This window comes from Thermobia domestica, chromosome 2 (assembly GCF_964235325.1).
Source record: "Thermobia domestica chromosome 2, izTheDome1.hap1.1, whole genome shotgun sequence".
Lineage (NCBI taxonomy): Eukaryota > Metazoa > Arthropoda > Insecta > Zygentoma > Lepismatidae > Thermobia > Thermobia domestica.
In genome coordinates, this window is record NC_137455.1 from 126,491,218 (window position 1) to 126,513,011 (window position 21,794).

The following is a 21,794-nucleotide window of genomic DNA, read 5'->3' on the forward strand; positions in this document are numbered from 1 at the left end:
TCTCAGAACAATGCTTTCCAAAGCATTCTTAACGTTCCGGATTAGATACTATGACTAGCTCAAAAATTACTTTCTGTCAAATTTTCCAATTGTTTACTCTAAAGCTAATATTGTTCGTATTGATCAAATTTATTGTTCCTCATATTGCTAGCTCTGACACGAGATTGATTTAAACTTTCCTTCACATGGACTATTTTTTAACTTGAATCACTTCTCTTCCCAAATGTTGTAGCAAGAAAGAGTCGTGGTCTTTATTTTAACAATAAAATAATATACACTCATTTATGAAATTATATATTTATCGATTTTCGGTTTTAAAAAATACAACTTATTATCTGCCGTTCTAGCAATATTATGATAATTGAAAATTTCATCATAATATATGTTTTTCTTTTCTGTAAAACATAAAAATGTACAATATTTATAATTTAAAATTTATTATGATATGAAACTAATTTAAAGAAATTTTTCAGATTTTTACTGTGTGACAAACACATTTCTTATGTACGTGAAATGAACTTAAAAGTATCTCCTCGTATCTTTTACATTTTTACAGGAGAAATTTTCATTGTTATCGTTACAAATACTATAATAGAACAAATTTTGTCATTACTAAGCTACTATATAATGATTAACATCCATCTACACAAATTATCTATAGGACCCTAATCACAATTTTCACAGTAATATTATTGCTGTAAAATATGTTTGCTGAATGTACAATTGCCAGAAAATGTTCACGCTTACCTTGTACATATTCTAAATGAACCAATTTCAGTAGGCTTGGATAACTTACATAGACTTACATTCTCAGAGGAGGTGTCTATACAAATATTTTGACAAGAGAATATTATGTGGCTGGACCCAACAATAACTGCTTTTTCCATATTTATCATGTCTAATGATGAAGTAAGTACGTCGCTTCTAAACAGAGTAGCTTATAATTTCCTTTATAATGTTTTTTCATAGTCTACCTGCTGAATAGGACGTAGATAGTCATCAAAAAGGCAATTATCTTATTCAGTCTTGCATTGGATAAATTCACCAAATTATGAGAATGTTAAAAAGATTAATTATTCTACTCATATAACTATACTGAAATACTTAGAATTAAAAACAATAACGGTACATCTCTTATTAGGAAAACAAAAAAGGTAAGATTTTCGTAGGTTGACAAAATATTCCAACCAATAAATCTAACGATATTTGTAAAACAATTCAAAAGGAAGAACTGTACATTATCAAAGAAAATATGACAATGTTCAACATTCGTTGTTTAAAATAATCTCTATATGTAAATATTCCAGCGAACTGAAAGATTTAATGTGACTTGTTTCTTTCAGTAATTTTTAAAGAAAAAAAAAATTTTAAATATAAAAGTTACAACTACTGAAGATGGAAAATTAAAATAAAAAAACTGTTAAATACTTAAAGCACTGGAAGTAACTTTTATATTTTCTCCCAACGTCAATTTCACACTTTTTATGTAATGGATATAGTACATTGTAGTAAGAAATAAGTTCTCTTGTAAGCTCAAGTTTCATATCAGGGTCATATTGAACGTTAGCAGTGAAGCAGATTTCTTACTGTGGTTAGAATCCAACTTCTGATTATATAATTTTTTTCTGCATCTGTATTATCAGCAAACATGAACAAAATCAGGAATGAACACCCAGGTCATAATATTATCAACTAATTTAATGTTATTAGTTTAGCATTTTTTATAGATGTTATTTCATCTATTATTAGGAAATAAGTGCACATTCATTTTTAATATCTCTATCTTGGATTTTCTTGTTGGCCACATTTTCAAATTAGTTGGACAACTTTCAAATTTCTTGTATCTTATGGTATTCTAAGCTTTAGTGGGATTTTTATAATATTCTTGTTCTACTGATTATTCTATCATTCTTGAGAACCTAATTCAGAACTCATACAGAATATCTATATACGTTTATCTCTATTATATCGCTATATATATATATGTTGCAAAGGACAAACTTTTATCTATCACACACACACACACACATATATATATCTATATCTATATCTATATCTATCTATCTATCTATCTATATATATATATATATATATATATATATATATATATATATATATATACATATATATAGATAGATAGATAGATAGATAGATAGATAGATAGATAGATAGATAGATAGATATATGATATATATATATATATATATATATATATATATATATATATATATATATATGTGTGTGTGTGTGTGTGTGTGTGTGTGACGAAAGTTTGTCCTTCGTAACAGGAATTTATTACAATTGTATTATAAAGCGAAGCAACTTTGACTACTTTCAAAATTCAAACATTAATGGGATTATTATATCAAATGATACAACAAAACTTTTGCTCTGAAAATTTCAATTTGATGACAGAATACATTTAGAAGAAAATTTGACAAGAACTCAATGAAAATAATACGAAGACAAATAAATTGTTGTTTTCCAACGTTCAATTTGAAACGGGGATGCTTTGGGCATTTATTAATTTTCAGTAAATAGTAACTGATTTGACCAATGTTCGCCATAGCAATAATAATTCTAATGACTAAAAATTAAAATAAAAACCTCATCAACATCGTTTATATTGATTTACACTATTAATGAGCAGCTATTCTTTTAAGCCTGAAGTTTCATATCAGGGTATAGTAAATATTAATATTCTCTTCTTGTCTTTTCGATTGTTTTTATTTAATGTGGTATTTATTGCTTATAAGATTATAGCTTAAGGTTGTATAACACCATATAATATAATCAAATATCTCTGCAAAATATAAAGAATAATGAAATTCCCTTGGACATATTTATTCATAGAATGGCATGCTAATATTTCTCTTTGCAGGAAGCGTTTTGGTTAGAACAGTACTCTTGGGCATTGTTCAAAGCGATGTCACATATGTTGTGCATCGGTTACGGAAGGTTCCCACCGCAATCGCTGACTGACATGTGGCTTACGATGTTATCGATGATCAGCGGGGCGACATGCTATGCACTATTCCTCGGACATGCCACCAACTTAATCCAAAGTTTAGACTCTTCGAGAAGGCAATATCGGGAGAAAGTGAGTTTTAACTTCTGTTCCACTGCACCTTCTGCACTTGAGATGTAATTGCTGCATGATTCTGCACTTGCACTTCTTCCATTTTCTCATAGTCCCTTTTTCCTTCCCCATAATGGAGTCTGACTAATGGAAATTTCAATAAGTACTATTAAAATTGTGTCACATAATTCTACCACACTTAATATAGTATATTGTGATCCTGTGGAAAGACGAAAAATTAAAGCTATGAATGCTATATTTCATTTTTATACTGAATTTATTGGCATTTTAACCTTTTTGAAACTTATGCCTGATCGTTATCAATAAATTTGTTATTTGTACCAAATATTGGACCATAGATAGAGACCGAAGAGTGTACCAATAATTCTATTCTTGCTTGAGAAATGGTTATAATAATTTATTGAAATATCAATGATAATGAATCAGAATAGGGAAAGGATTATTTAAACTATAAAATGAAATATTAATATTTTAAAGTATTTACTTCTATTTGAATACTAGCTTTAAAATATTTTTGATGATTAATTCGAAAATTATATAATTTCTTGTTTTAGGATGTACTAATACAGGTGTTACCTCTACACATTATACTAAAAATGTTACCTAATTCATTACTTTGCCTTTGTTTTATAGTAAAATTTGTCATTTTACTCGAAATTTATCTTAGAGCTACTTCGTGGCTAAGCGGTTGGCGTATACGCGTCTTTGACGTGGGAGACCCGGGTTTGATTCCCGGCGGGAGCTCATATGGTTCGGATTCCACATTAATCAGTAGGTCCCGTCTCATATAGCGTCGCCGCTGAAAGGGACGTTAAGCTCAAAATCAACTCAACTCGAAATTTATCTTTAGTTAGATATTACAATACATTTCGCTTCCTATACTTGATTTGTAAGATACACTTCTCCAATCATAGTTTTCTGATTATTTCCGGTACAATTAAATTAAAGTTTAAAATAATTTAATCTAGTATATTGAGAGAATATACTTATTTCAGTAAGGATAAGAAATTTTTGGAAGTGACTCCTGTTCCTTGCGCTCCTTCTTTTCTAAATTCTTTCTACTTACGAAATACCTCCAAATCTACATGTAAATATCCTAACCTTTAAATAAATATAATGTTCTTATATTTCATCATTGATTCTTTGTTGTGTAACAAAGAATTTATCACATAATTCTTTTGAAGCCTATAAATTAAATTAAAATAAAGTTAACATAATAAATTTGAACAAAATGTAATTATTTTTTTAAATTGTATAAGAAAAGGTACTTAATTACAACTTTGAAAAAAAGTGATATATCCGTATATGTGTGTATGAAAGTTAGTGTAACATGTTTTATAACACGCGGACTAGTAAAATTTCTTAGAAATACTTTGACGTTAAATATATTTCAGAAAAATATATTTAAATATTTTTTACACTTACGAAACATTCGTTAATTCGTACACTGTTGCATTTTCCTCTTTGATGTATGTTTTTAATTGTATTTAATTAAAGTGATTTGATACACGCATATCTCAATATTCATATTATTTTCTCACTTTATGTAAAAGTTCATTCTGAAATAACGCATATATGTAATTCTTTAGTATAAGTAAAATTTCAATCAACTTTCAAAACTACACACTAGATTATCATTTCAATAATTATAGTTATATTACTGATTTTAGCCCTTTGAATTTTACGTAAATAGTACTTAGAAACTTTAACCGAAATACTTTTTTCTCAAAACAACTATGTACATTTGATTATCTTATATAGACTACAAACTTTTACTATTAAATAAAAAAGGAATTAGATCACTTTTAATTTCTTACACAAATGTAACACTTTTTCGTATAATCTTATTTTTGCTTATTAAAATACGACAATTCGCCAACATCAAACCAATTTGACAACTTGTATTAGTGACTAGACACGCCCATCCAATCAATTCGAGTATAAGATCAATTGTACTATATAAAATTATACAACTGAATAAGTCTGAGTATATGTGCTAGATGTGTAATTAAATGTTAGATAGTAAAAGTTAAATGTATTAAATTATTCCAATTACTTCGTGTTATTGTCACCTTTAGTACACTGACTAACAAAAATATATGCCAATCAGTGGTATACGCAAACAGGGGCTTCCGGGTTTTAACTTCCTACCTTTTTGAGCAAGATATTAAGAACAATAAACAGTTACTACCATAAGATATGTATTTAAAAATTCTGAAATGACATGAACTTGGGAGGTTGAACTTTACCCCTCCTCTTATCGGTTTTTTTTTTTTTATGAAATTCTGCGTAGACTACTGATTTGAATTCCACACATTTCTTTTGCTAATAACTTTGGAACGAATGTATCAAGGAAAATGTTACTCAAGTTATTTACAAAAGAATAGGTTGGTGTATAATTTTGTAAGCAACTGAACATCTACCTTTCACGTCCAACTCCTGTCCCCTAATTTTTTTCCCTATTCCTTTCTTTGTGTAACTGTTTTGCTGTCAAAATGCATGTACACATAGTTAGATGCACCTGATCGTAGCAACAACAAAAATTAAGAAGTTAGTTTTTAACCTATAACTTTTTATAACATGTCAAAGAAAGAAAAAAAAAACTTCCTTGCAAAGAAAGACTGAATCATAAGGAGACTATAATTATATGAAGTGATGTTTGTTAAAACAATGTTGAACGATTTTAAATTTTTCTGTTTTCCAGAGTCTGTATGCATAGGGCTATCATTTAATGTTGAAACAACATTGAAAGAAAACATTTGCGAATGAGAAAACCACGTAGTTTTATCACTAAATGATAACCTTATCCATATAGACTCGTTATAAGCAGTAAAAAAGATGGTCGTTAACTTAGGGACTGGCGTTGTTTTAACAAATAGCCATATATATATATATATATATATATATATATATATATATATATATATATATATATATATATATATATATATATATATATATATATATATATATATATATATATATATATATATATATAATGTCAAATCAAAGATAAAGGTATAGTATAACTGGGCCGAAAACTAACTTCAAATTAACTGCTTGGTAACTAAGATTGGAGGAAGTTATAGTAGAAATTGATTGAACAATCGATTTATATTAACTGACTTTTAGTTCATTTTGATCAAACTGCATGTTAAGCAGGATATAACTCAATAACAGAAAAATGTATTAAGAACACGTAAAAATCTATAAATCTCGAATTTAACGCACATAAAAGATATCAAAGGTATATTTCTATTAATTTCTTTAAAATTCCTTCTTATGGTATTAAGCTTTTGCTTGAATCTTTTCAGTCAGTGCATGTAAAATTAAGCTTAAAAAGCACTTTTGATTTTACTTTTAGGATCTTTCAAGTATAACTTCACCAAAACGATTCTGTTCTTAACGCAATTTATTTTATTGGTTCCAAAACAATCATTGAGAAAGATAAACAAAAAGCAAAGAAAAATACTGCATTATTACATCTTCAAATATTGATTATAGTAGTTATAAATGAAAATATTCAAACAAAAATTAGTTCTCACATTACCACATTAAAGATAGAGGTTTTGTTCGGTTACTGCCGTCTAATTCTCTCAAGAGCTACTTGCAATATTTTTCAATTTGTTCATGTCGAATTAAATGGAAGGTTTAAGACATAACAATAATTTGTTTACTCAATAACAGTATAACCACTTCGGATATCTTCTTCCTTTTAAAAAAATCGTGTGTAAGTCTAATAAATAAAGAAAAATTGAAACAGTTCGTTTTAGGTATGTTTCAATACACATCTCTTCTGTTCTCTGAAAGTATAAAGTGGCTGAATTCGGTATAGTATAATGAATAAAATATTTACGTTTAACAAAACCAACATTTTTAACCCCTTCCCTGTAAGAGAATAACGACGTATTAGTTTCATGTTTAACTTACCTTAATATAAAAAAAATATAAAAGTGAATCTCAAAATTATGTTATATGATCAATCAATACAGAATGGAAAGAATATTTTAGAAGGGAAAAGTTTTGAGACATCTTTCTTTCATCATAGTGCATATGTTCACGTCCGGACTGACCAGGGCAGGAGTGCAGGGATTCCTACCGGGGCCCTCTCTAAATATTTATTTATTTATTAAACAAATTCCCAAATACAGGATAACTTTGCATTTTACACAGGGAAATGTTAACATACAGGAGAAAAATAGACCAAAAAAAGAAAGAAAGAAAATAGTGTCAACAAATAGTGCAAAAGTAATATTATTTCGCCAAAACTCACTTAATTGCTCTTACAAACACCGGGTAGCTCAAAAGAGTGTCCATATTGGTTGTTAAATGATTACAACAATTCTATATTCTTAAAAAAAGGCCTGTATTATACAATCCTGTTTGGGGTCTACTAAGAAAATATTTCAACAATATGAAGAATGGAGCCTCAGCATCATATTGTCTGAATGTGTATTGGGGCCACATGAATACAGAAATGAGACTGATTTTTGTAAAGTCATGTTGGGGCCCTCTGTTAGTCATTTGACAAGTTATTGTAACACCATAAAGAAACAGAACAAGTCCCCACCCTGGGGCCCCTTACCACTCTTAAATGAAGCTGACAGCTTTATGAAGAAAAGTCACCCCCATCGCAAAGGTTTTACAAGACTCTGAAACAATATACTTTGTGAGACTTCAACATGCTACATGGAAAAGGAAGATGGGGTCCTCCAAGTGAGGCTTCTGCCGAGGCCCTATACTCCCCAGTCCGAGACTGCATATGTGTCAAAACCATTTTGTTGAATAACTATGTTTATCTCTTCGTTAAATGATAAAACTGAATACACGTTGTCGAAAGAGTTTACTTCAAAGTTAAATGAGTAAAATACTTTCAATTAGATAATAATTATAATTTATGTATTTTACTACAATACTGCACTAATAAACTTGAAATTCAAAAATTTATTGGATACTGCTTTATGTGCATTTTACATATTTTTTCACTTAGCATGAATTTGTACAATTACACTGAACACTTTGCATTGGAACAGAATTGTGGATTTTTTTCATTCAACAGTATACTGTAATGTACCGTATTTCTAGTACCTAACATATCGTATGTATATAGTTGTAAATAAAACTCTTTATTTCCATACTATTATCATAATCGAATATTATTCTTGCTTCCTCTCTTAGTAACCTAACTTTCGATCTGTTGCTTTGTTGTTGATCAGGTGCACCCTTTTGTCTTTGTTGTATTGTGTCGGTGTTTCTTCCCATGCGTGGACCTGTCACTTCAATTAATTGCAGGTGAAACAAGTCGAAGAGTACATGGCTTACAGGAAACTTCCGCGGGAGATGAGGCAGAGAATCACAGAGTACTTCGAACATCGATACCAAGGGAAATTCTTCGATGAAGAAGCCATATTGGGTGAACTATCAGAGAAATTACGTGAGGTAAGATTTATACATATATATATATATAAATGCTTAAAACGCCGATTTTTTGCTTACTTGAAAGTTTATGATATTGCTATCCTGTTGATACGCGGTACGTTTTTATGTTGTTAAAGAGATTAAGAAACAAACTGTCAAGATAATAATCAATAATTTGAATAATAGCAAACAATATTGTACGAGCTTATTCAAGGAAAGTGTGATGTTGATTAACCAGTGATGTTATGCTTCAATTATTTATAGTAACTTGAAAAAGAGTAGCAAATGCTGAAATATGCTAAGAGTGATTTATCTTATAAAAGAGCCTTGAGTCAGGATTACACTAGAATTTAAATTGTGTAGTTGTTCAGTTTACAAACAGGTAAATCAGCTACTTATAGACAGTGAAATTATAATTTCCAGATTATGCTAACATCTATAAATATCATATCAAATAATCAAAGAATAATTATCTATCTACTAGGAATTAATGCCAACCTACCTTGTAATACCTTGATGAAAATAACTCGAAAATTGTGACACGTTGTGGAGTCTGGTATAGTACTTATATCATTTGTTTTAAAATACTAAATATTTTGATTTAGAATAAGATTGTAAATGTAAAGTATAAAAAGATACATATAATGTTGAGCCAATGCCTTACGTAATAGATAATGCCTTAGTTCTATAGATATGATTGAACATGGACCAGATTTTCTTTATTACACATGAAGTCATGACCACCAATCTCTTTTGATATAGTTTCCTTTTCAATAACTACCAAACTGACCGGACAATTTCGGCACAGTTTTCAGTAATGTAAAAAGACAAAAATTCTTTTAAAAAATCGAGAGAGAATAATTGGCAAATTGATTTCGAAACTATTAAGAGAGAAAATTTTCATTAGAAAATGAAAGTATATAGATTTGCAAAGGTAATTGGACGAGGATTTGAACGCACGATTACTAATGCTAGGAATATGGATCTTTTTAATTCAGAAATTATGATCGCAATCTCATAAGATGTATGGGAAGCGAATATAAATAACTATTTTTAGTATAAATAGTTACTGTATACGAAACATACATTTCAGGATCATGATAGCCCTACGAAGTCAAAAATGTTTCTCAGGTAATTCTATAGAAAGTAGTAAATACTAAACAAACTAATTTAAACTCATTTTAAATACTACAAAAGATAGTTAAGTGAGTTTTAAGCAAAGAATTGAGCAGTGTGTACACTAACGAAAACTAAACGCAGTATTTCTCAAAATATATGAGGAACTAGATTTAGGGAGTCCGTGCCTCTAGTAGAAAGAAGCCTCTTCCTCTGGATATTATATTAATTAATATACCTTTGCTATCTAGTATCTTCAGAAACATTCCTAAAGCTCATAAGGTGACGGGTGTGTTGGGTTAATGTACCCGAACGGATAAGTATGATGTATTGAGTAACGAGATGTGATATCAGACTTTCTTGTTTTGTAATAGGAAGATCCCGGGTTAGATCTTCAGTTCAGCTTTTCTGAAGTAGTCTCCAATTGCCAGTGATTACGTTAGTACGTCAATAGTCTTCTATCTTATTCCTTCAATAATACATAATTTTAAATTACAGAAAGCGTTTCCAAACTTTTATTTTATAGATTCACATATGCAACAGACTTTTCATAATACTAACGTAATATTTTTCTTCAATTTTGAATACTACTTTACACGATAATTCTTAACACATAATCGATTTATATTTAAAAACAAATGCTACTGAAAAGAAAATATTGTAAATATACTAATGCAGAAAAAAATTTACAAAAATTTAAAACCTTGTGTAACAAATTCAGACTTGAATGACTTAATGAACAAAAAACTGCCAAAAGAGTTGCAGCTTTTAAATTTGTAGGGAATATTACCTTTGTCTTTATATTACGATAAACATATTCTACGCCACAAAATAATCCGCATTTATTTATCTTGAAGATAGTAATTTTTAATAGTAAGGATTCTAAGAAAATGTTCATTACCGAATTGACTCTACAATAGCAATTCCGCAGTCTTATTATTTATTGTTATACTATATATATCTATATATATCTATATATATATATATATATATATATATATATATATATATATATATATATATATATATATATATATCCTACATATTTGACGAATGCAACGAAAGTATCTTATTTGGGCTTAACTATCGAATATAGTTTATTTTATGCCCCTCTGTTTCAATATTACAGAAGTAATCTTAAATGGTCCTAATATATCCCGACAAATATGTCGATTTGCCGAATTGTTTCACAATGTACATAAATTGGTTCATAAAATATATGTATTTGCTAAATTGGCAACAAATTAGTTGTAATAAATTTAACGAATAACATTTGTATTTGTATTTGTAACAAAATGATAACTTCAGTTATTCTTGATTAATACGAACTTGATTCTGCTTAAACTTAAACACATAGTATTTCTTTATATTTCATTTTCCAAAGTTTCAATGTGAAATTCTTCAGAAATCCGAATTTGTCGAATGAATTTTGAGTGGAAAATGTTAAACTGCCCACACCACTTTTCCTTTGACCCCGAGTTTTTTTTACTTAAAAAGTTAATGATTAATTTATCAATAGTAAACGTTCCCGTGTTTCACGTTTTTGTTACCTACAAAAGAACTTCCCACACTGTTTACACGAACCTAAGTAAATGTGCATCCATTGTAATTGATTAAAAATTGAAAATTAATAACTCACTGGTGAACAATCATATGCACTAGTGCAAAGTTCAATATAAGCAAATAATTTTGATAATTATTCTTCAAGGTCGATAATTTAGATATTCATAAACCTTGTTGTTGTTTTCGACCATCACAGTGCAAAATTTGAGCTTTGTCAGTTTTTCAGTTCTCAGCCACGAACAAAGATAACTTGAACACACAAGAGCTTTGCTTGCTCAAGTTGATCACTTTCTCATTTTTTTATAGTTTTGTATCAGAAAATTTCAGATAAAACTGAACTCAATAGCACTAGACATCTAGTCTTGTCTAAATTTTGGGTGAATGTAGGTTCTAAGCTATTTACCAACAGCCACGAAGATATGACGTAATCAGTAAGGTGCCTACCTACCAACCAAACTCCCTGGTTTCAATTCCCAGTGGGATTGGGATTTATTTCCCGTTATATACTAGTTACAAGGCGGCTTAGAGATTCACTCGGTCTCTGTGAAAAGAGTGACTAGGAAAACCTAAGAGTAGAAATGGCCGGAGCATGTGCTGAATACGTCATCTGTTGTGCATCCTTAAGTTAACAAAAAGTGATTGAATCTTTAGCTCCACATCACTTGTGTGCCATCTCGGTCCGTCAAGACTAATGATCGCTATTTACTTTTAGTCTGTTTATCTAATGTAACTACGTAGGCAAAGCCACTAAACTAGTAGAGTACGGGCAAGATAATTAATTCCTATCCCTCTGCTGTTCTAAAAGATAAATTGCAAATTAAGGAACTAGAACATCAAAACTAAATTAGAAATCAGCTTTAGAAATACAATTGTATTGATTGAATTTATTTTCATTCATTCCCATACATATTGTCCACAGGATGAAAGTCTGAATTGGACACGTCAGAATACAAATATACGGATACATACACGTTTGTATGCTTAAATTTTGCATACAATTCTCGGTAACAAAGCTTAAAAAGTAGGAGCTAAGTTTTTCACTTATTGTGGATATTAACTTACATACTACATATTATAATTTTCACTGTTGAAAGCTGCAAAAATAATATGACCAATATTACTGATAATTGCGAACTTGAAAGATATTCTTCTACCAAATAGAAACGCTGATCAAGTAGATAGCACACTGCCTTATGAAAACTTTTTTTAAAACAGAGGCAGAAAGTATCTTATCAACATTTATTGTTATGTGCTATTCTTGTATATTTTTAAAGATAGGACATGTATATGATGCATCTATCTCGTATTATGCAAATGAATATCCATATTTAACCGGAGTTGCTTGCACCTGTCTGTATGTCTTTCCTTACAAATTTTAAGAATCGTACATGTATAGGCAAAGAACAGCTAAGATTTCAAGGTACTTAAATATAAGTTTGCAAGAAGTTTGAGGTTTGTTTCCCGCCATAATTCTTAAAGCTCCCTATTGTAAAACGAATATGGAGTTTAATAATGCAGTATATCCCCAGAAAATAATACGAGAACAGATATCTATATCTATATCTATATCTATATCTATCTATATATCTATATCTATATATATATATATATATATATATATATATATATATATATATATATATATATATATATATATATATATATATATATATATATATATATATATATATATATATAAATGTATGTATAATGCAATCTGCCTTCTCATAATTAAATATATATTCATTACAAATAGAAATTGAAGTACTTAAATAACACATAAAACTTGAAAGAGCATTATATGTATGTTCGTTTTAATTTATTCAACTTAATACACTACTAGAATGACGTTAACGAAACTTTCAAATAATGTCTTCCTACTATCTTACGTGGTTATAGCTTCCCAATTATCATGCTTAGATTCCTGGGAGCTGACCAATCTGAAAAATGAAATAATAACTAATATTTTTCTCATTTAATTCTTTCAACAACTGTCCTAAAATGAGGAGAATCTATTTCAAATTTTCAGAACCAAGAAATGATTTAATTGCGTCTCGATTTTTAAATTTCACATAGGGATAACTTTGGGGGAAGAGAAAAAAATAAGAACTCAAGCAAATTCGAACTCGTACAACAAGTAAATTGCCGTCAGAATGAATCCATTCCTAAGTTGAAAAGTCAAAGTGTTGTGCACGTTATAAATATTTTAACTAATCTTTTACCTTACCAGACAATTAATAATTACTTTTAAATAACTGTAAATTTATTAGGGATTCATTCTGGCTTCAACTTAAGACTTAGTCAGTTCAGTTTAAATTCATTATTTTGAAATACCATAATAAATAAAAAAATAGAAGGATCTAAAGTTATTGATAAACATTAATCGAGACTATGTCAATAAAAGAATGGAATCTCACGTTAAATATTCACTTTAATAATTTCTTATAATGGCACGGATCCCAAAGTGAGCCTACTAAAATCAAAACAAAAGAGTGTTTCTATTTAACACTTTCAGTAAGTACATGATTTAAACAAATTTGCAAGTACCTTTTATTACTTCCAAGTGACAATAAAAGAGAAGCAAGTACGATGATCGTGATAAAATCGATAATCGATATTTCGAGATATTAACAAATTTATACTTTTCATGGCTACTATATACCGAGAAAATGATTTTTTAATGTCCTTCTGTCTATTCCTCGTCCGAAATATGTACACACGCCTAGAGCCCATACTACTTAACCTGGACTTAAGGTTTGATAAGATTAAATTTTAAACTAAATGTTTTTGTAAGATTCTTCAGGAAGTGGGGGGATTTTCTTCCTATCCAAAAGTAAGTGTAATTTACTGGAGATGAAAAATTAAAACTGTGACTTTTCCGAAGTGATACCAATGTATATATATATATATATATATATATATATATATATATATATATATAAATCAATATTACATTAATAACTCTATAGCATAAGTCATCTTTCTGCGAATAATTCACAAGAGATAATTTCATTTTGAAAGTAGGTTCTTTTCGGATGATTTTCACAAAAATGACTAAGGCGAATTCCTCCATATTCCATAATGAAATGTTTCACTAAAAGCCCTGCAATATGGTATGTCATTTTTCATGAAAAAAATCAAAAGGGAAAGTTTCCTCTTGGGGTGAGTTCTTTTATGAGTGGTTTTCTCATTGTTCACTTAGTTCGTTTATGTTTCTTAAATAATTGTTATACTAACATCCCTACGTTATGGTATAAGTCATTCCCATAGAAAATCCACAAGAAGTAGTTTACTCTTAGAGATGAGTTTCTTTGGAAGTTTTGTTCATATTTTATAAATAAATGTTTTCGTAATAACTGCTGGATGACATGCTTCAACTTAAGATAATGGAGTGAGAAATCAAGTGCAGTTGCCCGTACCTCTTATATGTATGTATGTATATATATATATATATATATATATATATATATATATATGCATCCAAAGAAATATAGACTATAGACTCCCTGTGAACTTCAAAATTTACACTAGATAAGATGGATAAAATGAAGCGTAAGCGCTTGATCATAGTTTAGAATGGTCAAAATAATTCTTAAACAAATCCAAGTACTGTAGTTGAATATGTGTATATGTACAACGAAATATTTAGCACAGAGCTCTTCTGATTAAGCGGTTAGCGCACACACCTCTGGCATGGGACATCCAGATTCGAGTCCCGATGGGTGTTCATGTGATTCATGGAACACATATAGCTGTTCATCCACATCTCATATAGCCTCCCTGCTGAAAGGGACGCTAAAATCAATATTTTGCACAAAATACAGAAAACAATATCCCGTAATACTAACAGTAAGAAGTATAGTGTAAGTATCTTCGCTAAATAATTCATCAGATAGGAAAGACAAGAAAGTAGAGAAAAAGAAACCACAAATAAAGAAGAGAAAAGTAAATACGAAACGTCAAACTGAGCGCTCTTTTGGAATCTACTTATAACGACAGGAGATCAAAATCTTAATCTCTATAATAAATTAGAAAAATTTAGGAAAATATTTAGCAACTATAAATAAGAGAACAAAACATATACAACAAAAAAGATTTGTTTTATTTAAACCATCAACTTAACTTATATGACAGTGATCACGTGGATTGCTTAGTACTACTACAGGTTAAATAGAGATAATGGTTTCAGAAAATTCTACGAAAATGTCAAGATGATATCCACCTAGATGCTTTACAGTTACTTTTCTGATCTTTAATTTTCTGTATTTTCCTCTTACTCCGCCCCTTTCCTCCTCCTCCTACTTAATGAATTACTGTATTTAGCAAAACCTTTTTTCTTTTTTCCCCCTTTTTATTGTGACGTGTTATAGTGTTTTCATTATTTTTTTTAGTAAGTAAAGTGTTTACCATGCCCGCCTTGAAATTACAACTATAAACATTACGACGTGTAGTACTTTATTGGTCAATAAGGCATTACGTCACCACGAGCGAGGATTACAGCTTTGATTTTCTGTGGCATGCTGTCAAAGTGGGAGATGATGACGTTCAAGTCTCGTTTGGCCCATTCCTGGAGCAACTGATCCCACAGAGCAGCCAACGTGGGAGGATGTTGATGTCTCCTTCTCACGGCCCGTTCCATGTCCCTAACTTTCTCTATAACTTTGAGATCAGATGAATTCGCGGGTCAGGTGATGTGAGATGTCCACCTCATGTTCAGCAAACCATTCTCGCACAATTCTGACTCGGTGAATGGTGCAGTTATCGTCTTGATATTGGGACTCTGGTATGTGACAATCTCTCAGAAACTGGACAAATGACAACACCTCATTATTTAGAATAGACATGTTATCCACAACTTTCATGTGGTCGTGTGTTTGTATCCAAAGACCCACACCAGCGCTCGAAATACACCTCCATAACATCATACTACCACTCCCTTTCTGTGTAGCTCTTTTCACACACTCAGTTTTCTCAGTTTTGTAGGCTCCTCCAGTCCATCGCATCATTCTAGAGTGATCGTCATTAGAATAGAGATAGAATCGTGATTCGTCTGATCAGAAGATGCGTCGTCACTGGTCTCTAGTTCGGTAGTGATGTTCCCTCGCCCACGACAGGCGATTTTTTCTTCTGTATGACAATCAGCCTAGGGCGTACCCTGGCAACGCGACTGAATATACCTACAGCATGCATTTCTCGTTTCAGCGTTCATTAAGAGACTTGCCGACTGGGTCCTGTATTGTACTTCTGCAGCAATTCCTGCTGGGTTTCGAACCATTTAGAAATCGCTAATCTCCCAGACGTCTACGTTCGCGCTCAAACATGATGGGTTTCCTGCTACTATTGCTCCGAAAAAATTGGTTCCTGTCAGACGTCCTCCATTCTGCATGGATAACACTGACCGTGGATTCGGACACACCGAAAAGCTGTGCCACCTCCTAAAGGGTATGCCCATGTTTATTCCCGAAGACAATGACTCCTTTTTGCAGTTCGGTCACATCCTTTCTTCGGCCCATGGTCCAACTTAAAATGATATCATACTGCATCAGCATGATCGTCTTCCCATTCGCAACTGTTGCAAATAGCATACTATACTCACATTTATGGTATCTACAACCATATTGGTATGCCAGGCTACTCCACAAATGCCCACACTTTGTAATATCTTGTCCGAGGTTTTTACTTCTAAAAATAAAGGTTCCGGTACGCTGTACCTCAGGTTCATAATAGTTAAAAAGTTGTATACCTTTCAGGTCATTATTATTATTATTATTATTAAACAGTAATGTCCAGTAGCATGTCACTGCACTCTTGTAACTAACAACTCTTCTGCATATATATATATATATATATATATACAGTATGGCGCTAAATTCGTTGTACAAAAGCAGAGGAGTGATTCCTGAGAGTAAAACAAACAAAAAAGTTCCAATAAACATAGGGCAAAAACCCCATCGTTTACATATTATAGGCTGCCGAAATCATGAAAAAATTAATTTTAAAGGTTCATAGCTCCAAAACTATGGGACCTACCTTGGTCGGGTCAAGACTTCACTTAGGAACTAGTATGCGCCCTATCCAAAAATGCGTGTTTCAGAATCCTGAGGTTCTTCCACAACAATTTTTATAGAGGAAGTTTGACTACGGGCCTATGATATAAAGTACTCTCCAACTACCTCCATAAAAACTGTTGCGTGAGTACCTTAGGATTCTAAAACATATATTTTTGGATAGAGCACATACTAGTTCTTAAGTGAAGTCTTGATCCGACTACAATAGGTCTCATAGTTTTGGGGCGATGGACCTTTAGAATTCATTTTTTCATGTTTTCGGCAGTGTTTATAGGGAACAGACTGCGAGTAGTTTGAAGATCGTTGAAGAATACGAAGAGTGTAGTTATTAGTGTTAGATATGGATCACAGTCTGTATCTGCAGCGTCAGGATGAGCCAGCAAACGTTTATTGTGCAATTAAGTATATTAGGAATTAGATCTCTGGGCTTTCGGAATCTATGGCCATATTAGCCCGTCACGTATATGGGATGATATCCTGCGGCGATCACACTATTCGGGGAATTGGGGAGGAAGGAAGAAATGGGCAAGGAAGGAAGCGACCTTGGAACATTATGTTAGATACTATCCCGACATTTGCATGGTGTGATTGAGGAAAACAGGAAAACCTTACTCAGAATGACTGGTCTTTATAGAATCGAACCTTGGACTGCTCGCGCCAAAGAGGAGAGCGTTGTGCAATTAAGTGTCTTCGAACGTAGGTGTATACTAAAAATGTCACAGGCAGGATGGTCGTTCCTCTAAATTTCCGCTTGCATAAGTCGTGATGTGTCAGTGGTCCATCGGTAGTTTACACTATATGAAGCAGAGAGTTCTCATAGCAGACATCCCCCTGCGAAGCACGGAGTACTTCCTGAACAAAAGAAAAATTGAAATATTTAGGGGAAAATTTAAAAGTAAAGGTTATCCTTCATTCGGTACAGGCCGAGGAGGTGTACACACGACGTGAACTTAAAGTTTCACTTTTTTTTTTTTTTTTTTTTTTTTTTTACCTCGGCATATACACCAATTAATGTGGTCAGCTGTACCGTCTGGCTGACTTTAACCCCCAGATTCCGTCAGGTATCAATTATACAAAAGCTGGGTGAACCTTGAACGGCTTTTTAACGAGTAGAGAACCGAAAACAATTCCTACACCCACAGGAAACCCCAAAACGGGCTATCTGGTCGATAAATACTTGATTCCTTATTGACTGTGCTACTACGGATCCTGGAGACAATTTAATGACTTCATATAATACATAAAAATGTGTTCAGGAAAAGAAATAGCTCCCTCGTGGCTATATGATGAGTGTACCAGGGCTCGAATTCCATCCCACGTTATGCTGTAGATTCACGTTTCATATAGACTCGTTGCTTAAAGGGACGCTAAACTCAAATCAAAACAACAAAGAAAGAAACTACATTTTTGTTTTCAAACTAAAATGGAAGTGATCATGTTGAATCACGAATTTGTAGCTCAATAATACAACTAGAAACAGTGATTATAAGAAAAATCTAGAAAATTAGGGAATTTCTTTTTTAAAAAAAGTAATAATTCTCAGGTCTTGTAAATAATGCGTTGTTAAGATTTAGAAAATTGATTCCTAAACAATGTATTCTTAGCAAAATTATTGATACAAATATGTAGCAATCAACGATACATGATATCAATTTGTCTATCTACAACATATTAAAGAAGTCAGCATAGTATAATAGCTACCTAATTACAGTATAATTAATCAGCACTAAAATATACAACAAGTCTGTGGACTTGCTTATGTCTGCAAAACTATTCGTTAATTTATCTATATTTTTAGGCAGAGCTGAATAGACTACTAGCTGAATATACCCATTCTTCGCATAAGGCCTTTATTTGGAAGTCAACGCCTGGGAAAGTATCACCATTCACTTCAGCGACCGCGAAAACTATGGATTTGACACCAATATCTGTCATTTTGGATTACTTTTACATGTCTCGGTATAACCCCCCCCCCCCCGGTGACCTCCGACCCGCAGCCGAATAGGGTGAATTTGGAAGTTAATGCGATCGGAGTTTCACCATTGATCTCAGTGATCGCGAAAACTATGAATTCGACACTAATATCGGTCATTTTTTACTACTTTTACATGTTCTGGTAAACACGCCCCTTAGACCTCTCCTAATTCGAATTTAAAAAGAAAAAACGCTTCGCTTTGGTCTGGGGCCTGGACCAAGGTATCCGTGACCAAACATTGGTAAATCTCGGTCCTCTCGTCTAGTCCCCAGGCCGGTCCAGGTAAACGCGCCCTCCTCTGAGACCCCGTGGTTCGAAATTAAAAAAAAAAAAAAAAAAAGCTTCGTCTTGATCTGGGGTCTGGACCAAGGTACCCATGACCAAATTTTGGAAACTTCGGTCCACTCGTCTGGTCCCCAGGCCACACAGAGACAGACAAACACACAAACAAACTCTTTATTTTAATTATATTAGATTCGTTAATAATAAAAGATGTGCTTTTATTCGATAAAAAAATGTCACATAGGCACATGAGCAAGATTCTTGGAATAGGCACATAATAGAACTATATAAGAAATTACACAAAAGGAAATATTTATTTCTTAAATTCAAGTAAATGTTATCAATAACTAACTTCAGAATTACGTAGTATGCATTTTTCATTCACTGTTAAAGATGAAATTATATTTTGAAGAAATTGTGCTCTTGAAAGAACTATTTAATTCTTCAAAAAATAAAATAAAATAAAAGTCAAGGATGCCTCCAATTACACCTAACAGACTTTTGTTTCGGAGCCTGAACGTATTACCCCTTCTGTGTGTATCTATTTTAAAAACAGTTTCATATATACATTCACAAATGTTATTGGAAGTAACGAGATCTTTCACTCGTACGATACCATAATTTCTACACATTTACAATTAAGCAAAAATTCGGGGAAGAAAATCCAATCACATAATTCTATTCGATGGAATAAAACTGTACAACACACTATCATCCCAGTATAAGAAATTACATATCAGCACATCTAAGACAGAGTTAAAAAATTGCTGTTGAAGCATCTATTTTAGAGTGATGATGATTGGATGGATAGAGATTTAAAGTTACTACTTGAATTAAGCTATCCAATGTGAAATTTTGATGTATTAGAATTTATGTCTATGTATTTTGTGTATATACATTTACTCTTTATTATTGAAACTGTTTTATCAGTATAGCTCATGAGCAGTATACCTACTATTTAAAGTATGACGAATCCTCAGACATTCTCATGACACGCTCGGGAATTCTAATTATAATTCTATTTACAAATTTATGAAATCCCTGAATGCTACCTGTACTTCCGAGCCTTGACTCCCCTAAAATCTTGGTCACATAGGTTAAACTCAGGAGAAAAGAAAATAATAATCATCCGGGAAAATGAAAGGAACGGAATTATCAAGGTAGGGCAGTGTTGGAGTTGAGTTGAGTTGATTTTGAGTTTAACATCCCTTTCAGCAGCGAGGCTATATGAGACGGGACCTACTGATTAACGTGGAATCCAAACCACATGAGCTTCCGCCGGGAATAGAACCAGGATCTCCCACGCCAAAAGCGGGCAGTGTTGGAGATACTTTGTCAAAACCAAAATCGCATGTCAAATAATGGAGACGTAGATTGTAATAAGGCGGGATTAATTTGCGTATTCTTTTGTTCATTGGTGGAAGGTAACAAAGTCATATTGATATTTTTATTGTTATGCCAATGCTGTGCAAATTTTGAAATTGCTGCTTCCCATTCATCACTAATCACGCCCTGTCTAAATTTAACTTTTTCTTCTTAAATGAGCAAACAAATTTTCAAAAGTGAGCCTTTCTGCTTCATTTTAGCTTCCTATAAACTTTTCGAATCCTCTATCCTGTGTTGAGCCTCTTTTAAATTTCTCTACAGACCTGATATCAGACTTTCCGATTTAGCATCTCTAACACGTTCCTTCACACGGACCTTGCGGTTTCTTTATGTTTTGGCTATGTAACTCTTCTGGCAACTGCATTTTATTTCATAAATTCACCTGATTTCTCATTGAGATCTGTATAATAGCTCTTAAATTGAGTGATGTTCTTATCTGGAGTTTCGGGAGCTTCAAAGCAGTAGAATCAGTGCTGCGTAAAAACTTTCTTCAGTACTGTTGTCAATTGGGGGAAAATAGGTAGTCTCATCCATTTTGGGCATCAATTCGTCGAAACCTGAATTCTTTCTAACCTGGTTATATTAATTTATTATTAATGAAACTGGATATCTATTCACGATGCCAAGCTTCAATGACTGATCAATTTCTAACTGTAAGTCAGATTTCAATGAGGTGAGTCGAATAGCACGTAAAAAGAAACTCTTTCAAATATCTGCTTTAGTCTTTGCAAAAGGAGCAGATTCATTCTGTATCGACAGTGAGCTTATGATGGACACTAGTAACTAATTTATTGTTGTCTCCGTATATTAAGATCTAAATAAGTAATTTTCCCTTCCTTTTCATTTTCTGCCGTAAATCTAAAATTACGTTGGATACTATTCAAGT

General features: G+C 31.9%; 1 protein-coding gene across 3 annotated transcripts in view; it reads left to right on the plus strand.

Moving 5' to 3' along the window:
- The window catches only part of Ih (hyperpolarization activated cyclic nucleotide gated potassium channel Ih), a 311,031-nt gene that overhangs the window by 267,995 nt on the left and 21,242 nt on the right, over positions 1-21,794 (plus strand). For all 3 annotated transcript variants that reach the window (XM_081745789.1, XM_081745794.1, XM_081745799.1), the window contains 2 exons: positions 2,882-3,100; positions 8,393-8,539. In XM_081745789.1, the coding sequence (XP_081601915.1) occupies positions 2,882-3,100; positions 8,393-8,539 (366 nt within the window). The remainder of the gene's footprint in view (positions 1-2,881; positions 3,101-8,392; positions 8,540-21,794) is intronic.